Here is a 21,091-nt window from a genome sequence, read left to right on the forward strand (position 1 = left end):
GGGAAGGCATTCCATAGACTGGGGGCCACCACTGAGAAGGCTCTCTCCCTGATTACCACCAGCCACACCATTGTGGTTAGTGCCACCAAGAGGAGAGCCTTCAAAGATGTCCTTAAAGAATAGGCAGCAACACATCAGAGAAGGCACTCCTTCGGGTAGACTGAAACTGAGTGGCAAGCAGTGCAACTGGTGTAGCATTGGTGTAATGTGTTCTGAACAGCCAGTCCCAGTGAGCAGCCTCACTGCCCAGTTGGAGCTTCCCAGCCTGTCTTCAAAGACAGCCCCATGTACAATGCATTGCAGTCATCCAAGGGGGAGGTTTATGAATGACTCACATGTGAAATTTCAAGGCTTTCTTCCCAGCCATTCACAAGTTATTAATATTTTTGTTTCCCATTGATCCCCCCTGAGGAAATTATCCGATGAGGCCAGCCCATGTTCAGTTCTTGCATATGGGCCCCTTCCGAGCTTGTCGAGCCACTGCCTGAAAGTGGCTTTTGGCCAATAGGAAGAGCAAAGATGTCTTTTTACCTGCTTAGCAGGGGCACTGTTTTCCTCATCCCCCTCCTTTCTCTCTGTTCTAAAAGAAAGCTTTTTCTTGCTCACTCACATAAGGAGCTGCCTTATTGATACATGGAACAGCACCACCATGTGTTCGATATCCTAACAGTTTCTCCTTCTGTCTTGCAGGCATTTTTCTCCCATTGGGATGTTTTAGGCCCTCCTTGCTCTCTTAACTCACCTTACAGCAACAATCTCCCGGTTGACTATTTCTCACGGCCATGGGATCTCTCTTCCTCCCCTCACCCCCTTTCTGTTCTTGCTGCAGAAAAGCAGAAGGAAGAACAACGAGAAGAGCCAGATGAGGACACCCATGTCCCTAGCTTGGGGGAACTCTCAGTTGCAGAAGCAACCAGTGATTCTGTCCGGCTGTCATGGAGTGTCCCAAAGGGGAATTTTGACTCCTTCCTGGTTCGGTACAAAGATGGAGACAATGAGCCACAGACTCTGCCCATAGATGGTGGCGCTCGTGAGGTCACAATCACCTACTTGGTTCCTTCCCGCAGATACCACTTTGATCTCTATGGCATCTTTGAAGGCGAGCATCTTGGGCCCGTATCCACTGATGCCTCCACAGGTCAGCAATGTTCTCCCTCTACATGTACATCTACTCCCAGCGGAGGCAAAAGCAAATGGGCTGCAATCTCTGAGCTGAAACAAAACTTTATACCAGTTTTATAGTTGGTGATTTGTGTGTATGTGTGTGTGTTGGTTTTAGGAAAATTTGGGGGCAAAAAAATACCTCCATTTTCAAGTCTTACTAATGCATGTTTAAGGTGAATGCTACTGTACATATTTATTGCCAGGTGAAATACTATGGTTATGATTGTCAGACTCAAGCACTTCTTAGTCCCTTTGGCTTCGGTTGGTGAGTCATCCTCACAACAGCCCTGTGATGTAGACTTGGCTTGAGGGAGAATAAGTGGCCCAAGGTCACCCTGTGTGCTTCATGGCTGAGGGGGGATTTGTACCTGGTATTCCAAGTCCTTGGCCTACATTCTAATGGCTCCATGATGCTGGCTCTCCCATACGCTGCAAATCCAAGTCCAAAAGTATTCGTAATGGGGAACATATAAATCCAGTTAAGAGAACGTAAACTTTGACTTTTTGCATGGAATTAGCATTAGCATTGGTTCAAGAATCCTTTCTGTTTGACAACTTTTTACTGATGCTGTTTACACAACCCAAACACTGCACTCTAATCTTTGTAACTGCAGATTGGAGCATCTGGATACACTTTATAAACTTGGAAGAAGACTAAGGTTGCCAATAGCCGTAATGGTCTATGAAAAAATTCCATACAGAAATGATAAAATAATGTCATGTTTAGGACCAAACATCACAAAGAAAGGTAGAAGCTTTTGAACTCACCAGAACTCTTCTTCAAGCAGACTGAAAAGGGGTAAAAATTAGATTAGGTAGAGGGAGAGAAAAAGATGATGGGCATCACAGAAGACCCAGTCTGGCCCACAACACATTTTTCATGATGCCCTGGCCCCCAAAACATTCTTCTCACTCTTTCCCCCCTTAACGTTCCATCTAAAGAATTCTGGTGGGCTCTAAAACTTGCAGGAGTTTTAATGTGTGTGCACGCATGGCAGGTACTTCTGGTCCAAGGAGGCAACGGGGCGGCAGGGAGGTACGCTGCCGCCCCGCTGGACCCTTTTACACTGCAGCACTGGTGGAAGAAACGGGGGGGGGGAGGTAGGTAAGTGCACCCTCCACAGTCCTTAAAGGTATCCCCCCACATCTTAGAGCTGCCCCCCACTGGTTCCATGCACATCCCTAGCCAGGCTCGGACTGGCCCACAGGGCAACAGGGCATATTCCTGGTGTGCCCCACCTATGGGGTGCCCCTGTGCCCCACTGCACTTGGCAGCAGTGAATACTCCCACCCTTAAGTACCCATTCTGCTCAAAACCCGGCGCCCTCTCCACATGCATTCCTTCCCCCACTAAAAAAGAATTTTTATTTTCCTCTCCACATACATTCCACCACCCTCTCAGTGCCCCCAATCCGGCCTTGTCCCTAGCTAGCAACAATATAAATGACAAACACTCCAGTACAGTCAAGCTCAAAGGTTATTGTTTTGTCATTTCTGTGTGGACCTTTAGATTAGGGCATGCACGGAACCGGCTGGTCTGGTTCGGTTCGAGTTCAGACTGGACCTGAATTGGATCAGGCCAGTTTGGTCAAGCACACCCTCGAAAACCTTCCCCCCCCAGTTCGGTTCTAAGGTGTGAATTCTCATTCTATCATAGCAAATGAGATTTTTTTTTCAATTAAACAACTCTCATGACCCCACTTTCACTTTTTCACACTTTCCTTTACTATGAATAATATGAGGAAGTAATCAATTTAGCACACTTCACCTTATGAAGACAAACCTCATAAAAATAAATTCACCAAAATTCCCCCCTCTGCCCAATCACTCTTAAATTAGGGATGGGTGGTAGCCTCCAGCCATTAGGCACTATCTACCAGCCCACCCCACTCCTTTGGGGCAGATCCACTTTCTGCCCCCAATCTGCCCCAAAGACACCCAAACTTCAAAAATTCTCAAAAAATCAGCCCTCTGCCCAATCCCCCTGAAATTGGGGTGGTAGCCTCCACCCATTAGGCACTACCACCCCACCCCACTATTTTGGGGCAGATCCACTTTCTGCCCCCAAACTGCCCCAAAGTCACCAAAACTTCAAAAATTCTCAAAAAATCACCCCTTTGTCCAAACCCCCTGAAATTGGGGTGGTAGCCTGCACCCATTAGGCACTACTGCCCCACCCCACTATTCTGCCCCAGGACCCACTTTCTGTCCCAATATGCCCCAATCTGCCCCAAAGACATGAAAATTTCAGAAATTTACCAAAAATCAGCCCTTTGCCCAATCCCCCTGAAATTGGGGTGGTAGCCTGCACCCATTAGGCGCTACCACCCCACCCCACTCCTTTTGCCCAGATCCCATGCTATGCCCCCGAACTGCCCCAAAGTCACTAAAACTAATTCACCAAAAATCAACCATGAACCAAATCACCCGAATTTTTCAGGTCCGAAATTCGGGTGATTCGGCTCGTGCCCGAAAAATATCGGGGGACATCGGGGGACATCACCCGAAATTGTTCATTTCGGGCACAGATCGTTCTGTGCCCGAAATTTTTTGCACATCCCTAGTCTGTGGAGGTTCCCCCTACCCCCGCCAGCCTCCATTCATGCCCATACTGGCTCTTTGGCCTGTTCAGGTCTTCCCCCTCTGGTGGGGTGGCCATTTTAGAGGCCACCGCACTTGCGCAATTGGCCTCTGTGTGGCCTGGGTCACACAGAGGCCAATTGCACAGGTGCAGCGGCCTCCAAAATGGCCGGCATGCTGGAGGGGAAAGGTCTGAACAGGCCGAAGAGCTGGCCGAATGACCGGTATGGGCATGAAGGGAGGCTGGCGGGGGAACCTCCACTGACACCCCTCCCCCGCCCACATCACCTTCAACTCCCCCTTTGGTAACAAAAATAATATATATATTTTTTTAAAAAAATTAAAAATCCGTGAACCCCCCAAAAACAGTTGGCGGGTGTTTGGTCCATGGTTGGACTGAACAGGGGATGGTTTGGTTCAACCCCCAACGGTCGAACCTGTTTGCACATCCCTACTTTAGATATGCATCCTTTGCATATCTTTTCAAATGATTGTGCATTTCTTTTCAAATCCTTGAAAAGAAAGATTTCAGAGTTAACATTTTTATCAAGTATTTGATTCCAGTGCAATACAAATGCAGCTCATTGTTCCAGAACATTGTTAACCATTTATTTCCCTTCATGTATCCAAATTAACTGAGCTGCTTTCACCATTTCTGCCGTATGCCCAAAGCACTGTTCTTCACTGCGCAGCCTGTGGGTCGCTGGTGGCCCATGCACACACCACTGGTGGCCCCTGGCTTGCCTCCACCCCCTGCTGCCTCTAGCTCCTCAGCCATCGTTTATGCTGTCTCTCTCTTTCTTTCTCTTGCTCCTTCCTCTTCCTGGCCTGCATACCTCCTGCCTCTCTCACACTCTCTCTCTGCCCTCCACTGCGGCCACCATGCTGGCCCATACTCTCTCTCTTACCCCCTTCCTTCCTTTCTCACTCTCTCTCTACCCCACCCTGTGCTGCTGGTGTTGCCTGCTGCAGCCACCACCACCACTCGCACACTCCCCTGCTCTTTCTCTTGCTCCCCTCCTCCTCCTGCCCCTGCACACCTTCTCTGTCTGCTTCCTGACGCTGCGGCCAGAGCCATTGCTCCCCCTCCTCCCTCCCCTCCATGGGGCAAGCCTTCTCAGCAACTGCGGCTGCCTCCGTACAAAGAGTGAAGATCACTGGCTTAAAGAACATTCCCTCTCAAATTTACTTTGACACTATCATATACTCCCTTCTATTTTTAATTAAGGTTGTTGCAAGTCCCACAGCTACGAGCTGGTTCCTATAACCTTTCTGGAAAGGAGACGTCATCATTTGAACGTTCCATCCCTCTCTTGGTTGTTGCTTTTGGTCCTTTCCTCCTCTTCTTAGTCAAGAGGTTGCTTTGAATTAGGCCTACAGCAGCTCAAGTCCTGCAGGTTTGGCAGCATTTGTCTTCGAACAGTGTACAGACTGCTTACAGACTAATAAATTGCCCAGAGTGATATGCATATTAAAAACAAAAACAAAAACAACTAGAAATCACCCAGCCTAAAGCCAATATGAGGTTACAGTAAGAAACATCAGCAAAAATATATACGCCAGGGCATTTTCTAGACTACGAGATTTGCAACAGGTAAAGATTGCAAAGTGTGATGGAATAGTGCAACGGTTTAAAACTGAGCACAAAGCGTTATTCATTTCTTCGTTGTAGGCTGTTGGTCATTCATATTTTCCGTCCACCGCAACGTGTTTTCAAGGCAGAATTGTCCATATTCCATATTCTCCTTGAAACGCATTTATCTGCCCCTCCTGCTCTATTTGGGCCAATGGGGTTGTGTGTGTGGGGGGGGGGGGTGACATGTGTGTGTATGTGTGTGTGTATATACACACACACACAGAGACACACACACAGACACACACACAGACACACCCTTCTCAGCTGCCTTGTGCAAATCCGCCAGCAGGGGGAAGCGCCATTCCAAAACAAAAATCTAACTCTGTCTTGCATCATTCCAGTTTTCCGCAAGCAAAAACCGGGAAAAATAAGGGGGGGGGAGTGGGGTGTGTGAGGAGATCCTTTGGAGTGAACTGGTGCGCCTCCAGATAAATGAATGAATGAATGAATAGGAGGGAGGAGGCAGAGGGGAAGCGAGCGCTCCTCCAGTGAGGGCTGTGGGATTGCACAGAAGTAATGAATCATGATTAAGTTCAATGAGCTTCCTTTTAAGTAAGTGATTGTTTTATCTCCCTGCCCTTTGCCTTGTAGTAAGCAAGTGGGTTTACACAGAAGTAAATGATTCAGTTCAATTGGCTTCCTCTTCAGTAAAAGTGCATGAGAAAGGGTAGGACTCAGAAATCTGCTCAGCTGCCCTAGTATGAGTCTCTGGCCAAAGTAGCAAATTAAAACGGGATTGCACAAAAGAACCCCGGTGGAAAAATAATAATAATAATAAAACCCCTCCAATCTCCTCCCTCCCCCTCTGTTTCCCCTCCCCTTCTGTGTTGACAAGCCCAAATTATATTGGAAGCAAGCGGAGGAGGAGGGAGGTGTGTGGTTTGGGATCTGTGGAGAGGAAAGGAGGGGAAAGCTGAGATTTCTCCCTGCCCGTTTCTCTCCCCATGGCGAAGGGGCAGCGGAAGCAAGCATGGGCCAGGGGGAAGGGGGGTAAAGAGCTGTCCATACTGCAACACGCTGCGTTGCATAAACTCTGCTGCAAGCCTCCCTATCATGGAAAAATGCAGCTACTTTCCTGCAGTGCGATTACCACGTTATAGGGCCATAATGCATCTTTAAAATTTGAAACAAGGCATTGGAAATATGGACGGCACCCTGCTGACAGCACAGCGAGTGCAATGTGAAAATACTGGCAATACGGACGGGCAATTATGGGACACATTACAAATCTTTGACAGCATGTAATTAATTGTAAGCTGTTTAATTGTAAATGGTTTAATTGTAAACCGCCCTGAACCATTTTGGAAGGGCGGTATACAAATCAAATAAATAATAATAATAATGTAATCTAGAAAGCGGCCAGGGCTTTTTTCACATGGGGCCTTTAAAGCCCTTTAACTTGCATCTCCTCCGGAATGGAGGGTGTGTATTCACATATCGGCCAAATTTACCTTGAAGTCCCTGCGAGTTATCGAGGAGCAGTTCACACATAATTCAGGTTTTTCACTGCACGTTCAAGTGTAATCCGATTTACAGTATATCCGGGGTTGAAAAAAATCCACTAATCACATTGGTCTTTTGGAGACAACTTTGAGTTCGCAGTAAACTCTTGGTAAAGCCTGCTGTGTGTAAATGTCCCAGGGGTTTTCAAGTTTGGATCCCCGAATGTTGTTTGACTACAACTCCTATCATCCCCAGCTACAATGGGCTGGTGGATAATGGGAGTTGTAGTCCAACACTATCTGCGGACCCAACTTTGTGAACCTCTGTGATAAGCGATTCAGTTGACAAAGAGAGAAATAATTAAACAAATGGAAAAGTCCTGATCTGTTAGCAGAAGGCAGCCAATGAAAGGGGCCGTTCTCACTGAGGAGACGGTCCTATAAGATAGGTGTTACTGAAGAGGTCCTGCCTTAACTTAATGCACAGAAGGAATAAAAAACATGGCTCACTCCAGTGCCCTGAGGAAATTATGGGAGCAGGCAATCCCTGGTGCTCAAACCACAGAAATGAATGATGATGTATAATATCACCAACCCGTTTTGACAAATTCTCCCTTAGCCCCCAAAACAAACAGATCTGCATTATCTCAGCTCCGTGATGACAGCTACCATAGTGCCATTAGAACATGTTATCTTAGGAATGCAGAGCATGGCCTCCAATGATCGCCAATGATGAGGGAATCATGAGAGCTGGAACAATCTGACTCCTGTAGTGGTGAGCACCAGATGTGTTCCAACAGAAGCTGGACTGCCATGAATCAGAATGCTGCAGCAGTTTCCTGTACTGTGCAAAGGGGTGGACTAGAAGACCTCCAATGACCCTTCCAGCTCCCTTGATTCTAATTTAGGACCATGTTCTAAACCAGAATCAGTTAATCTGTGTCAAACGAGGGGTGTTCAGAAACCAATTCTCACTGAGAAATGCCTCTTGTCTCACAGAAGGTTGTTTTGGTTTCCCTCAGACTTTTCTTTCTAGGCGGAAATTTGAGAGGGTGTCTTCAAATTCGGCATCAGCCCTCAGGATGTACAGTAACCCGCCAGAGAAATGTTGCTTGTCTTATAGACACTCATTTGACTTCTCTTGAAAATTCTCTGACATTTCTTTCTGGCAGAAACCATGAAATTTGCATTGAATTTCCATTTTTAAATTTTCCATGCGTGCATCTAAACTGATTGTTTTCCTGTTCCTAAGGTAGCTGTCCTTTTTTCCATGTCCCACAGCCAGAAGATCCTCAATCCGGGAAGTTATGCCCTGCCATAATCTTCTTTCGACTCTCTCTTCCACAGCTCCCGAGCAGGAGGGAAGAACCACGCCATCCCCACAGCCCGATCTGGGGGAGCTCTCTGTCTCTGATGTTACCAGCAACTCTGTCCGCCTCTTTTGGTTTGTCCCTGTTGGGATCTTTGACTCCTTCCTGGTCCAGTACAAGGATGTGGATGGGAAACCGCAGGCACAGCCTGTGGATAAGGAGACCAACTCAGTTGTGATCTATTACCTAGTGCCTTCCTACAAATACAAATTCCACCTCTACGGCATCTCTGGACGCAGGCGCTTTGGCCCAATCTCAGTCAGCACTGTCACAGGTCAGCAAAGGACCTAAAACTTGTCATTATTCTCACTATAATTTAATCTTCTCTTCTAGACTACAGGCAGATGTTCTCTCCGGTTCTTTCTTTCCTTGCCCACAAGCTTTTCCCTGGTGCTTTGATTTCAGAATGCTTAAGAAAGATCCAGCAAAAAGGTTCATCTTGCCTTGCATCAGGCTTTCTTCATAGTAGATATCAGAAGTAATAAGTGATAATCAAACAACACAAATATGGACCCACAACAAAATGTTACAGTATATCTCTGGTGTGAGTGTGATAACTTGAGCCTGCAGCTGAGCAAGGTGAAGAAACAAAAGTTAAAGACAGGAGACCCGGTTCTAATTTGCTCCCTTTTTTTATGTCACATGCAATTTTTTTTCCTATGGGGGTGGGGTTCATGGAGGATGGCCACTGGTGCTCAGTGCCATTTTCTTTTCATACTGTTGTGTCTATCTTGAAAGAGTATTCTTCAAGCTGAAAAGCTTCCCACCCTTCTTGTTCAAGCCCACCTTCCCCCTCACCTCGCCACTTTCCATTGGTCCGGCCCAACTAATTATTTGTTAAGTGCCTTCTGAGTCTGCGAACATTCCGCTCCATTAGGCCTGCAGGTCACCCCAAGTCTGCCAGTACCTGCCTCTCATCGTAGATGCTCCAGTTATGGGTCCATAAGGATCATAAGATGTCCAACTCTTTTGAAAAGTGATATAAAATTACTACTGTTAATGGCCATTGTTCCTTTTGTATACATTTAAGCTTCACTTAGAATTATCATAGACTGCAGCTCCAGCATTTCATGGTCATTTCATCCAATTTTTACAAGGCTTGTTTCTTGTATATATATGTATATGACCCCCTGCTAAATGAACAAAGAGGCACCTTTTAAAGTGGCGACTCTCTTATTTTTAGCAGAGGGAGAGAGAGCAACTGCCCTAACTCTGGGATGAGCCCAGTTGGCTGCTCATGATAACAGCCTCACTATCTATAATTTTAAAATATGTTGGTATTGGATTCCACTACCAATTTATTATGCACGTTTCAGACACTATCTATAATATTTAAGAGTTTTGAAAAGTATGCCCTTGTAGTAGGAGATGTTCTCTTGCCACTGGGTATATATCATATCAACTTGAACAATTACTTATAGTTACAGCCCGCGAAGAAGTAGTAACCTGCCTGATTCCGTTACTCATGGAACTGCCCCTTTGTTATTTTTCCGCAGCAGACTAGAACAGCTGCCCCTCCAGAAATAATGTTCCAACATCGTTCACTCACTCATCGTCTTTGTTTTAACTCTAGCAACAGCAGAACCAACCAAGGAGCCAGGAGAGGAGGCAATTACTCCCAGACCGGACCCTAGACTGGGAGAGCTCTCTGTCTCCGAAGTCACCAGTAACTCTGCCCGCCTTTCGTGGAGTGTCCCCGTGGGAAGCTTTGATTCATTCTCAGTCCAGTACAAGGATGCAGAGGGAAGACCCCAGGCGCTTCCCATAGAAGGGGGATACCGTGAGGTCATTGTCCCCAACCTGGCTCCCTCTCACAAATACAGGTTCAATCTCTATGGTATCTTTGGACAACAGCGTCTTGGACCCATCTATGCAAGTGCCATAACAGGTCAGCAGCGCTTCCTGGAGAAAGAGTGGGGAGCAGGGAGCACAGTTAATTGATTCTTCTTCTCTTTAACTCAGATTTTCCACTTTATTAGATTATAGGACATCTAGTCTCTGAAATTCTTTGGAAGGATCATCATCTGTCTTCTTTGCTTTCCTCTGTATCTTTCCATTTCTTTATTGAAATTGCCAAGGCTATGTGTATGGCACAGATCCACGGGAATACAGAAAAAGCACATCATGTAGTACTGAGCACAGAATTCCTCATTCTCAGCTTTCATTTGGGGAGGCGGGGGAGTTGCAAGCCCTTATGGTTCCAAATATATATTTGAATATTGGTGACTGGGGAGATCCAAATTTTGCTAGTGAAAATAGGACCTTCGTGAGGAGAACAAACCCCTAATCTGGGGCGCAAATTGCGTGTCACATCTAGGATGAGGGGGTGAACCTCCCCAGCTGTTTCGGATATGTTGAGATTAATCTGGGGGATAGTAGCTGGGGTGGATGCACTGTGCGGGAGGACAGTGTGGAAGATGTGCCTAGATACTGGATATATCTCCCACTCAAGATAGCCAGTTTGCATATACTTTGGAAAGCAGGGTCAGGCCAAGAATATATCGTGATAACCTGCCTTCTGCAGTTTCTTCTTCAGTGTCCTTCCCTCTTTCTCCCTAGCTCACTGCAGACAGTACACTCAAAAAAGGCAAGCTATCAAACTCAACTTGGTGCCCCCTTCAGGCGGATGTCCTGGGCAACCACCCAGTTTGTCTACTCGTTAAGCTGGTCCTATTAGACTGCTACTGGGTCAGCACAGGATGCACAAAGCAGGAGATAATAGCTAACATTCCGACTAATGCTGCACTAGTGCAAACATGTTGGACTAGCTGGTTCTGGTAAGTCAGGTGCGTGCATTCCCGACTAGTGTCGCAGTGGTGCAACAGGGTGTGCTTACGCAACCCTGTGGCACACCTCCTGCGCCGAAACCTCTTCCACAGCCCATCTATGTTGCAGAGAATGGCACCAAGCTGTCTGCTATCTTTGTTGCACAAATGCACAAGGTTGCGCAAGCGAACCAATAGCGCGAAAGACGGAGTAACTTTGAGCTTCCGTTCAGCAACGAGACCTTCTTGATGGGTGCCATCGTTGTTTGTTGCACTAGTGCAGCGTTAGTCTGCATATCAGCCATTGTTATCGACACCCCGGCTGGACCTAGAAGTGTTTGTAGGCCTTCCAGGTCACGGGGAGCCAATGGCCATCCTGGGTGAACAGGGTCACTCTGGAATGTCAAAAACCTTCACAGCCAGTGGACACACCTGCTTGTGGTTTTGGAGGCTCACTGCACAGGACAGCAATATCTATCTATCTATCTATCTATGTAAACCACTTTGGGGACTTTTGTTGAAAAGCGGTATATATATATTCATCATATTCTCATTCATAGCATTATTATTATTATTATTTCATTTATATCCCGCTCTTCCTCCAAGGAGCCCAGAGTGGTGTACTACATACTTGAGTTTCTCTTTCACAACAACCCTGTGAAGTAGGTTAGGCTGAGAGAAAAGTGACTGGCCCAGAGTCACCCAGCTAGTTTCATGGCTGAATGGGGATTTGAACTCTGGTCTCCCCGGTCCTAGTCCAGCACTCTAACCACTACACCACGCTGGCTCTCTAGTTTCAATAGAAACTGACCCTGCTTATTGCCTAGTCACTTCTGACAGTTTGCATGCTCATGTGCAAGGCCTCTTCCAATTGCTCGCCACCCCCCGTTTCTCTTTCTAACCTGCCAGCATTTCCCCCCTCATGCCAGACAGAACTGTCAAAAGACAAGGTGGCAAAGGTCTGTTGCAATAATATCCCAGCCACAATCACTCACTCTCTTTGTTTTAACTCCAGCAGCAGCAGAAGCTCCAGCGAACGAAGAGCCCCGCCTGGGAGAGCTCTCTGTCTCCGAGGTCACCAGCAATGCTGCCCGTCTCTCCTGGAGTGTCCCCGTGGGAAGATTTGATTCTTTCTCAGTCCAGTACAAAGATGCAGAGGGAAGACCCCAGGCGCTTCCCATAGAAGGGGGCTCCCGTGAGGCCATTGTCCCCAACCTGACTCCCTCTCACAAATACAGGTTCAATCTCTATGGCATTTCTGGAAACCGACGGTTCGGGCCCATCTCTGCCAATACTGTGACAGGTCAGCTGCGATTTCTGGAGAAATGGGGGCGGGGAGCACAACTGATTTCACCCTTTGTGCTCTTTAACCCAGGTTTTCCACTTTATGGAGTTTTAGGTCCCCATCTAGACTTTGAAATTCTCTGGAAGGATCATCGCCTGACTTCTTTTCTTTGCAGTATATCTGCCCTTGCCTTTCTCCTAATAGGTAGAGCTGTGTATGTATGACACACAGATCCACAGGGATGCAGAAAAACTGCATAATATAGTACTGACTGAGCACAGAATTCCACTTCCATTAATCATTTCTCAAAAACAAGTTTCTAACCCTCATGATTCCAAAGATATATTTCAATAGTAGTGGTTTGGGTGTTAGGTGACCAATGTTTGAGATGGGCATCCTTGGAAAGTTAGTTCCTTTTTTCATAAGGAACTAACTGCCCTTCAACAAAACCCTGATCTAGAGCCATAAGAGTGTTCCTGGAATATCACTAGTTGCATTCTGGGGAAGTGAGGAAATGACAAAAGTTGACCTCAGAACATAAGAAGAGCCTTGCAGGATCACTCCTAAGGTCTATTTTTCCCACAGTCATCCACCAGATGCCTCTAGGGAGCCCACAAGCAGGAGATGAAGGCATGCCTTATCTCCTGCTGTTGCTTCTCTGCAACTGGTATTCAGAGGTATCCTGCCGCTGAACTTGAAGGTAGCCTACAGCCATCAAGACTGGTAGCCATTAAAAGACCTGTCCTCCATGAATTTTTTTAAACCCCTTGTAAAGCCATGCCAGCTAGTGGCCATCCTGTGGTAGAGAATTCCATCGACAAGTTATGCACTGTCTGAAAAAAGTATTTCCTTTTGTCAGTCCAAAATTTCCAGGCAATCAGCCTTGCCGTTGACTCCTTATGATGAGCTCCAGAAATACCGAGGTTTGAGCTGAATGTTAGCCAGTTCCCATCTACACTCAGGCCAAGAACAGTTAAATGTCCATTTAAATATGCAGCTGTCTTGTACTGAGGCAGACTACAGTATTGCCTGTGCAAATTAGCACAGTTCACTCTTGTGTGAATGTAGCCAAAGTAGCACAGGATCGTGAACAAAAATATGAATACAATAAACAGATTCTTGAAAACCCAGATGACACCAGTATAATAAAAACAAGAGAACATTTAGCATAAAGCAAACAGTTCATAGCAAAATCCTTAGCAGAGTGTATACACAGCCCTGTGAATGGGCAATGTCTGCATCACCTATGATCTGTATGTTTTTTGCATGTCACTTGTGGAATTATTCCCCCCACCCTTTCATGTCCTAGAGAGATCTGCAACCGAGGGGGCTACGCTGAAACATCTTCCCCATCCACTTTGGAGACCACATTCCTACGCTTTGTATCTCAGGGACCTTCTTAATCTCCATCTCTCTCTCTCTTGTCTTTATTTTGTAGCTGCAGAAAGTCCTAAGCCAGAGGGAATAGAAGGCACAATTATTCAGCCCCGCCTTGGAGACCTCACAGTCTCTGAGGTCACCCCAGATTCCCTTTTGCTCTCCTGGAGCATCCAGGAAGGTAGTTTTGACTCTTTCCTCATCCAGTACAAGGATGCTGTGGGCAAGCTCCAAGTGCTCCCTGTGGATGGAGGCATGCGGTCCCTCCACCTCTACAACCTCACACCTTCACAGAGATATAAATTCCACATCTACGGAGTCTCCAGCCACAAGCGTTTTGGGCCCATGTCGACTGACGCTGTCACAGGTCAGCAGAGATTTTTGGGTGAGTCCCTGGGTATCTTGACTCTGCAAACATGAAGACTGTGGCTCTCCCCTAGGGTTGCTGACAGATCTACTGAAAGAGCCTCTGTGTCCCTAGCAGGCATCTAACACACAGCAATGCAACAAAGAGAGCTTGTTTCTGCATAGATGGGGAGAGCTGCACCTCTGTTTCTTAAACTTTATACCTTCCGAGAACACCATTTCTGTGTTGACATGTTAGGCTGCTCAACCGCTGAGAGATTGCCACAGGAACCCTTGCAGAGGATTCTGGGATATGGTTCATCCTATTTTCCCATTCAGATAGGTGAATGAGAAAATAGGGACATGTTGGCAGGTTTATGCATTGTCTTCATGTCCAAAATAATGCTATGCTGAATGTTCTGCAGGAAGCTTTTCACACGGGGCTTTTGAAGCCCTTTAATTCGCATCTCCTCCGGAATGGAGGGGGTGCATTCACATATTGGCTAGATCTACCCCAAAGTCCCCGCAAGTTATCAAGGAGCAGTTCACACATAATTTGGGTTTTTCACTGCACATTAGAGTATAGCCCAATTTATATCCAGGGTAAAAAAAAATCCACTATTTGCGGTGGTTTTTTGGGACAATTTCGAGTTCACAATAAAGCCTCCCTGTAAACTTGCAGTAAAACCTGCTGTAGTGGTAGTAGTATAGTATTGGTTTATTCAGGGGCGTAACTACAATTAGGCAGGGGGAGGCCGTTGTCTCGGGGGGCCCTGCCTTGGGGGGGCCCCCTCAGAGGCTCTCCCCCACCCTTTTGAAATCATTTTTTAAAAAATTTATCCTCCTTGTTCTGGCGCCGCCCACTATTTGCTTGTTTGTCTCCACCCGGCGCCTACCCGATCTTCCTTTTGTGGACGGTGGGGAGGGAATCGCCTAAGGCGTGTTTACTCATGGGTGATACTAAACCACCCGCCTCGTTTGCATTACAGACATATAGAAACCAGGTTCGACACAAACTTAACGCTTGCTGTTTGTTGATATGCTCGTGTCTTTCAAATAGCTTTTGGCAGCACTGGAGGAAGCAGCTTGGCTTGCTGGATTGCAGAGCAGGTAAATCGCACTTGAGGAAAGGAGATATTTAGGCATGGTTGGGGAGTAGTTGGCTGGGCTTTGGGGCTTCCAAGAGAGCAAGCCAACGCTTTTTCCAACTCAAGCAGCTTTCCACAACTGTTAGGTAGGAGGGCAAGGAAGGTTGCAGTTCCGTGCCCACTTACCTTACCTGGGAGCAAGCCCATTGAACTCAATAGGACTGCCGCCTCCTGCCCTGACCCTCCCCGGGTGTCAGTTCTTTTTAGGGCTATATATATTCTAACCTCATTCTGAGTTCTGTCCACCCTTGGGGGGGCCCCTCAGAGGCTCTCCCCCACCCAGCGCCTACCCGATCTTCCTTTTGAAGTCACCCAGCGCCTACCCGATCTTCCTTTTGAAGGGGGGGGGCATTTAAGAATCTTGTCTCAGGGCCCACTCCAACCTACAGGCGAAACTCAGAAAATTAGAATATCGTACAAAAGTCCATTAATTTCAGTAATGCAAATTAAAAGGTGAAACTGATATATGAGACAGACGCATTACATGCAAAGCGAGATAAGTCAAGCCTTAATTTGTTATAATTGTGATGATCATGGCGTACAGCTCATGAAAACCCCAAATCCACAATCCCAGAAAATTAGAATATTACATGGAACCAAGAAGACAAGGATTGAAGAATAGAACAATATCGGACCTCTGAAAAGTATAAGCATGCATATGTATTCAGTACTTGGTTTGGGCCCCTTTTGCAGCAATTACTGCCTCAATGCGGCGTGGCATGGATGCTATCAGCCTGTGGCACTGATGAGGTGTTATGGAAGACCAGGATGCTTCATTAGCGGCCTTCAGCAATTCTGCATTGTTTGGTCTCATGTTTCTCATCCTTCTCTTGGCAATGCCCCATACATTCTCTATGGGGTCAGGTCAGGTGAGTTTGCTGGCCAATCAAGCACAGTACACTGTATACTTTTCAGAGGTCTGATATTGTTCTATTCTTCAATCCTTGTCTTCTTGGTTCCATGTAATATTCTAATTTTCTGAGATTGTGGATTTGGGGTTTTCATGAGCTGTACGCCATGATCATCACAATTATAACAAATTAAGGCTTGACTTATCTCGCTTTGCATGTAATGCGGCTGTCTCATATATCAGTTTCACCTTTTAATTTGCATTACTGAAATTAATGGACTTTTGCACGATATTCTAATTTTCCGAGTTTCACCTGTACTGCGAGGCTTTCAAAGTTGAAAGAAGAAGAAAAACATGCAAAAAGTGAATTTTTAAAACCCTGGATATAAATTGGGCTGCACTCTAATGCACGATTAAGAACCTGAATTGTGTGTGAAGTGCTCCCTTATAGCTCACAGGGACTGTGGGGTAAATGTTGCTGATATGTGAAAGCACACCCTCCATTCCAGAGGAGATGCGAACTAAAAGCCAAGTGTGAAAAACTTCCTGAATTAGTGATGTGCCAAAGTCACCAAGGACAATGAGGTCCATGAAAGTGAGCACAGTGTTTCCTGTATGGATCACATGGGTGATCCTAGCCAATCAGAGATCATGCCAAGAAATGAACAATTTCTCAGCCATTGTGCAAGGATCCCTGAAAATTTTCTGAAAGGTATAGGGGAGGAACTTATGAGCAAACATTTTTGCAAAACCTCCCCTGTGCCTCTTTTGGTTGAGTGTTAGCACATAGTCTGTTCACATGGAGTGCAAGCCAGGCTTACTTGGCCTGATCATTTCAAGCCGTTGCATGAACTGAGGGCACACTCTGGAATGTACCTCAAATTCCCCCACAGCCACATATTTGCAGGACAAGCTTTATATATTTGCAGGACAAGCTCTCTATAGTGGTGAGCAACTAACTTTTAAGTAAGCCTCTCCACCATGACTGACCTTCCCATTGAAGAGCTCCCTCCTGGTGAGCTTCTGAAGGATCTCAGGATTTCCCAGAGCATCACTAGGACTAAGGTACAGAGCTTTTGTCCACGAAAAATGGTGGCAACCCTGGTTTCCAACCCCATTCATACTGGGAATTGTGGTTCAGATCTGCCTTTCTTCCTCTGTGTTTAATTTAAATCTCCAGGGCTTTTTCCAGACTAGAAGATTTGCAACAGTTCATTGCAAAGTGTGACGGAATAGTGCAACAGTTTAAAACATTAATGCTTTGTTGCAGGCTGGTGGCCATTCTTATTTTCCGTCCACTACAATGTGTTTTCAAGGCAGGAATGTCCATATTCTCCTTCAAACGCATTTATCTTTCCCTCCTCCTGCTTCATTTGAGCCAGTGGAGTTGCAGGGAGAGTGTGGCTTAATGACATTCCTTCTTTAACAAAAAATTTCTTGGCTGCCTTGTGCAAATCCGCCAGCAGGGGCTAGTGCGGTTCCAAAACAAAAATCTAACTTTGTCTTCCAGCTTTGCACAAGCGATATCCGGGGGGTGGGGGGGATTTTAAGAGGGGGAGGGGGGTGCATGAGGAGATCCTTTGGAGTGACAAAACAAAGGGACTGCTGGTTGGTGGGGGAGCGAAAGGGAATCCTGTGGTGAGCCAGGAAGGGGGAAAGATAGGAACTGGTGGGCCTCCAGAGAAATAAATAAATAAATAAATAAATAAATAAATAAATAAATAGGAGGGAGGAGGCAGAAGGGAGGCGAGCGCTCCTCCAGTGAGGGCTGTAGGATTGCACAGAATTAAATGATTCAGTTCAATGAGCTTCCTTTTAAGTAAGTGATTGTTCTCTCTCCCTGCCCTTTGCCCTGTAGTAAGCAAGTGGGATTACACAGAAGTAAGTGATTTAGTTCAATGGGCTTCCTCTTCAGTAAAAGGGCATGATAAAGAGTTGGATTCAGAAATCTGCTCAGCTGCACTAGTATGAGCCTCTGGTCAAAGTAGCAAATTAAAAGGGGGCTGCACAAAAGAACCCTGGTGGAAAAATGATAATAAAATGTTGCGATCTCCTCCCTCCCCCTCCATCTCATAAGAACATAAGAACAGCCCTGCTGGATCAGGGGGCTGGCTCAGGGCTGGCTCAGCAACCCGGTCGGGGAGGAGCTTCCTGTCACTGAGAACCCTGATCCCCAGGTGGGACTGGAGATCTCGCTTAGGATCGTCTAAGAGGGAGCGGAGATCCGCCGTCCTGCCTAGCCCAGCCCAGCACACCACTAGCTCTTTCAGTCTCTCCCTGTCCCAAGTGCAAGAAGAGAGAGATAATTTTTTTAAAAAATTCATTTTACATAAGTGGCAACATTATTTTGGGAGTGGGCGAAATGGGACTGTAAAAATCACCACACTGTGATTTGAACTATCCATACCACAAAGCACTGCAATGTGTAAACAACAGAGCAAGCCTCCTAAAAATGGGAAAATGGAACAACTTTCCTGCAACACATTTGCAGTGTTGTAAGGCTGCAACACAGCAATGAAATCCGAAACAGGGAATGGGAAATATGAACGGCACCCTACTGACAGAGCAGCAAGCACGATGTCAAAACACTGGCAATACGGAGGGGCACTTATAGGACACGTGGCAGTGTGTAATCTGGAAAACACCCAGGAGGTTGGCTTTCTTAAACAAGTTGTAACCAGCTGAGATATTTTAACCTATTTTAGATTTTAAATTTTCAGGTCGTGAAAAGGAAGTGCATCTCTTTCTTCTTCACTCCTCACCCTCCTCTTTCCTTTTTAGCTCCAGAGACTTCCCCAGAGGAACCTACCATCCCGCCCAGACTAGGAGATCTCTCTGTCTCCAAGGCCACCAGTGACTCTGTCAGTCTGTCCTGGAGTGTCCCTGCTGGGAGCTTTGACTCTTTCCTCATCCAGTACAAAGACACAGAGGGCCAACCCCAAGTGCTGCCCCTCGATGGCAACTCCCGTGATGTCACTGTCCCCAGCCTGGCTCCTTCTCACAGATATAAGTTCAATCTGTATGGCATTTATGGCCAGAAGCGTCTTGGTCCTATCTCCACCGATGCTGTCACAGGTCAGAGGGCAGGTTTCTTCACTGTAGAGGCTTCCCTAAGGGGCTGTGTTCTTCTCCCTGGTTAACTTATTTGCTTCCTTAGGGGAATGGGAGCAGTTGTGGCTGTGGGGAATCTTCCCCAGATCTTTATTTCTCACTAACGCGTGGCTTCAACTTAACAAAACTTACTTTATGTTTTGTCTCCTGCATTATATTCATTCAGAGAGCGACACCAGCATGAGGAAGGAGCATGCAGCCTCCTTTTGTCTTAAGCCTCTGCAACTCTATGATGGCAAACGCCTTTAGGTTTCCATGATCCAAGTAGTTTCCTCAGATATTTGCCTTGCTCCACCCTCCAGCTGTGCATTTGGTCACTGTCCTTTCCAGCCCCTCTTTAAATTCCTACTATAAATAGGCTTGGCCTATTTCTCATTGTGATTGTACTCTCTGATTGGGCAGCTGGGGGCAAACACCGTGGAATGTTCCCTCATGAAAATATCCCTTCACATTTAACCAATGAGCGTATTGGGGAAAGCCTAGGCCAGAACACTTGTCCCTGACATGCTAGTTTTCTAGGTGGAGGTACTTTTTGGTATGGGGCAGCATTCAGTTATGTGAGCCTCCCCGATGACAGACTGGGGAGGTAGAGTCCAAGCACAGACTTTCCACCTGAAAGGTGTGTAGGAAGTCATAGCTCAGGATTCAGGCCTCCTCTTATTAGGGTAGGGGTCTGAGGACAAAGAGAACGGAGGAGGCAGGGGCCACCCCCAAAGGAGGCTCAGAAGCTACCATCTTAAGAAGGGAATCCGAGGACCCTGCACCAGCATGACCTGAGGAGGTGGCTCTTCTGAGGATGACTCCTCCTAGAATTATAGGCAACTTCTCAGCATTGCTGGAGTCCACACCAAAGAGAGAAAGAGAGAACAGCCCCTTTAAGTCCTAATGGCTCCTCCAAAGAGGCCAGAGGGCTGGTGACATCAGCCATTTGGCAGGCCTGTTCAAGCCCTCAGTTAGCTCTAGGTCCTTGCTGGAACAACATCCTAAGTTAGGAACATAGGAAGCTGCCTTCTACCGAGTCAGACCACAGGTCCATCTCGCTCAGTATTGTCTACACAGACTGGCAGTGGCTTCTCCAAGGTTGCAGGCAGGAATCTCTCTCAGCCCTATCTTGGAGAAGCCAGGGAGGGAACTTGGAACCTTCTGATACTCTTCCCAGAACAGCCCCATTCCCCATAGGGGAATATTTTGCAGTGCTCACACTTCTAGTCTCCCTTTCATATGCAACCATGGTGGATCCTGCTTAGCTAACGGGACAAGTCATGTTCCTATGTGGAAGTCAGCTGTGACAGCAGAGTGTTCTCCCATCACAAAGGAGGCAGCTGAGGTTGGTCCTCTCCTGCCTTGCCCAAGCATTAACTTGCATAGCTCTACTGGACAAATGGCCAGCCTCCTCCAGGCCCCGGGGCTCTTGGGCAAGGCGTGAGAGAGAGGAGAAACCCAAGCTGCCTCCTTCAGCTCCCCACCCCCTGCACCCAGCTCGTTAGGACAAGCCGCTACCACCTCCAAGTCCAATAATGGAGTGTATGGTTTGAATTCCGGCTTGTTTTAAGAAGGGTTTGCGAGTACTACTCTGATTTTAGCATCCTCAACAATGAAAAGTGAAAAACTTACCCGCTTAGAACTCTGCCTTCAGCTTTTGGTGGGTGGGTGCTGTGGCATCCCCTATTCCTGGCAGGGTTTGGTCCACAAAGTCTCTTCCTGTTGCAAATTTGTAGGGCTATTAAAATACCAGCAGCTCTCAGTCATTCAATGTACAATTTACAGCAAACAATGAGATGTAGAGCAAAACCTGTTGAGTTGGACATTTTAAGGGCCCAGCAATTCTTTTGGAGTAACCAGGACTGTTTACAACCTATGCTTTATAACTTAAAAAAAAAACAACCACCAGATTATTTGCCAATAAAAGGCAAATTCTTTAACCAATGATGCAAATTAGGCATATTTACATATATTTTCTAATTTGGCATACATTATGCTGCCACAGGAGTTATGTAGATGGCTGGATTTCCCTCCAG

At 46.6% G+C, this 21,091-nt stretch overlaps 1 protein-coding gene across 4 annotated transcripts in view; it reads left to right on the plus strand.

Annotated features, from left to right (window-relative positions):
- TNXB (tenascin XB) overlaps positions 1 to 21,091 on the plus strand; it is a 161,882-nt gene that overhangs the window by 93,693 nt on the left and 47,098 nt on the right. For all 4 annotated transcript variants that reach the window (XM_053291372.1, XM_053291373.1, XM_053291374.1 and 1 more), the window contains 6 exons: positions 830 to 1,138; positions 8,170 to 8,466; positions 9,766 to 10,080; positions 11,973 to 12,260; positions 13,681 to 14,004; positions 18,744 to 19,037. In XM_053291372.1, coding sequence (XP_053147347.1) covers positions 830 to 1,138; positions 8,170 to 8,466; positions 9,766 to 10,080; positions 11,973 to 12,260; positions 13,681 to 14,004; positions 18,744 to 19,037 — 1,827 coding nt within the window. The remainder of the gene's footprint in view (positions 1 to 829; positions 1,139 to 8,169; positions 8,467 to 9,765; positions 10,081 to 11,972; positions 12,261 to 13,680; positions 14,005 to 18,743; positions 19,038 to 21,091) is intronic.

The sequence above is a fragment of the Hemicordylus capensis genome, chromosome 2 (genome assembly GCF_027244095.1).
Source record: "Hemicordylus capensis ecotype Gifberg chromosome 2, rHemCap1.1.pri, whole genome shotgun sequence".
Taxonomy (NCBI): Eukaryota; Metazoa; Chordata; class Lepidosauria; order Squamata; family Cordylidae; genus Hemicordylus; species Hemicordylus capensis.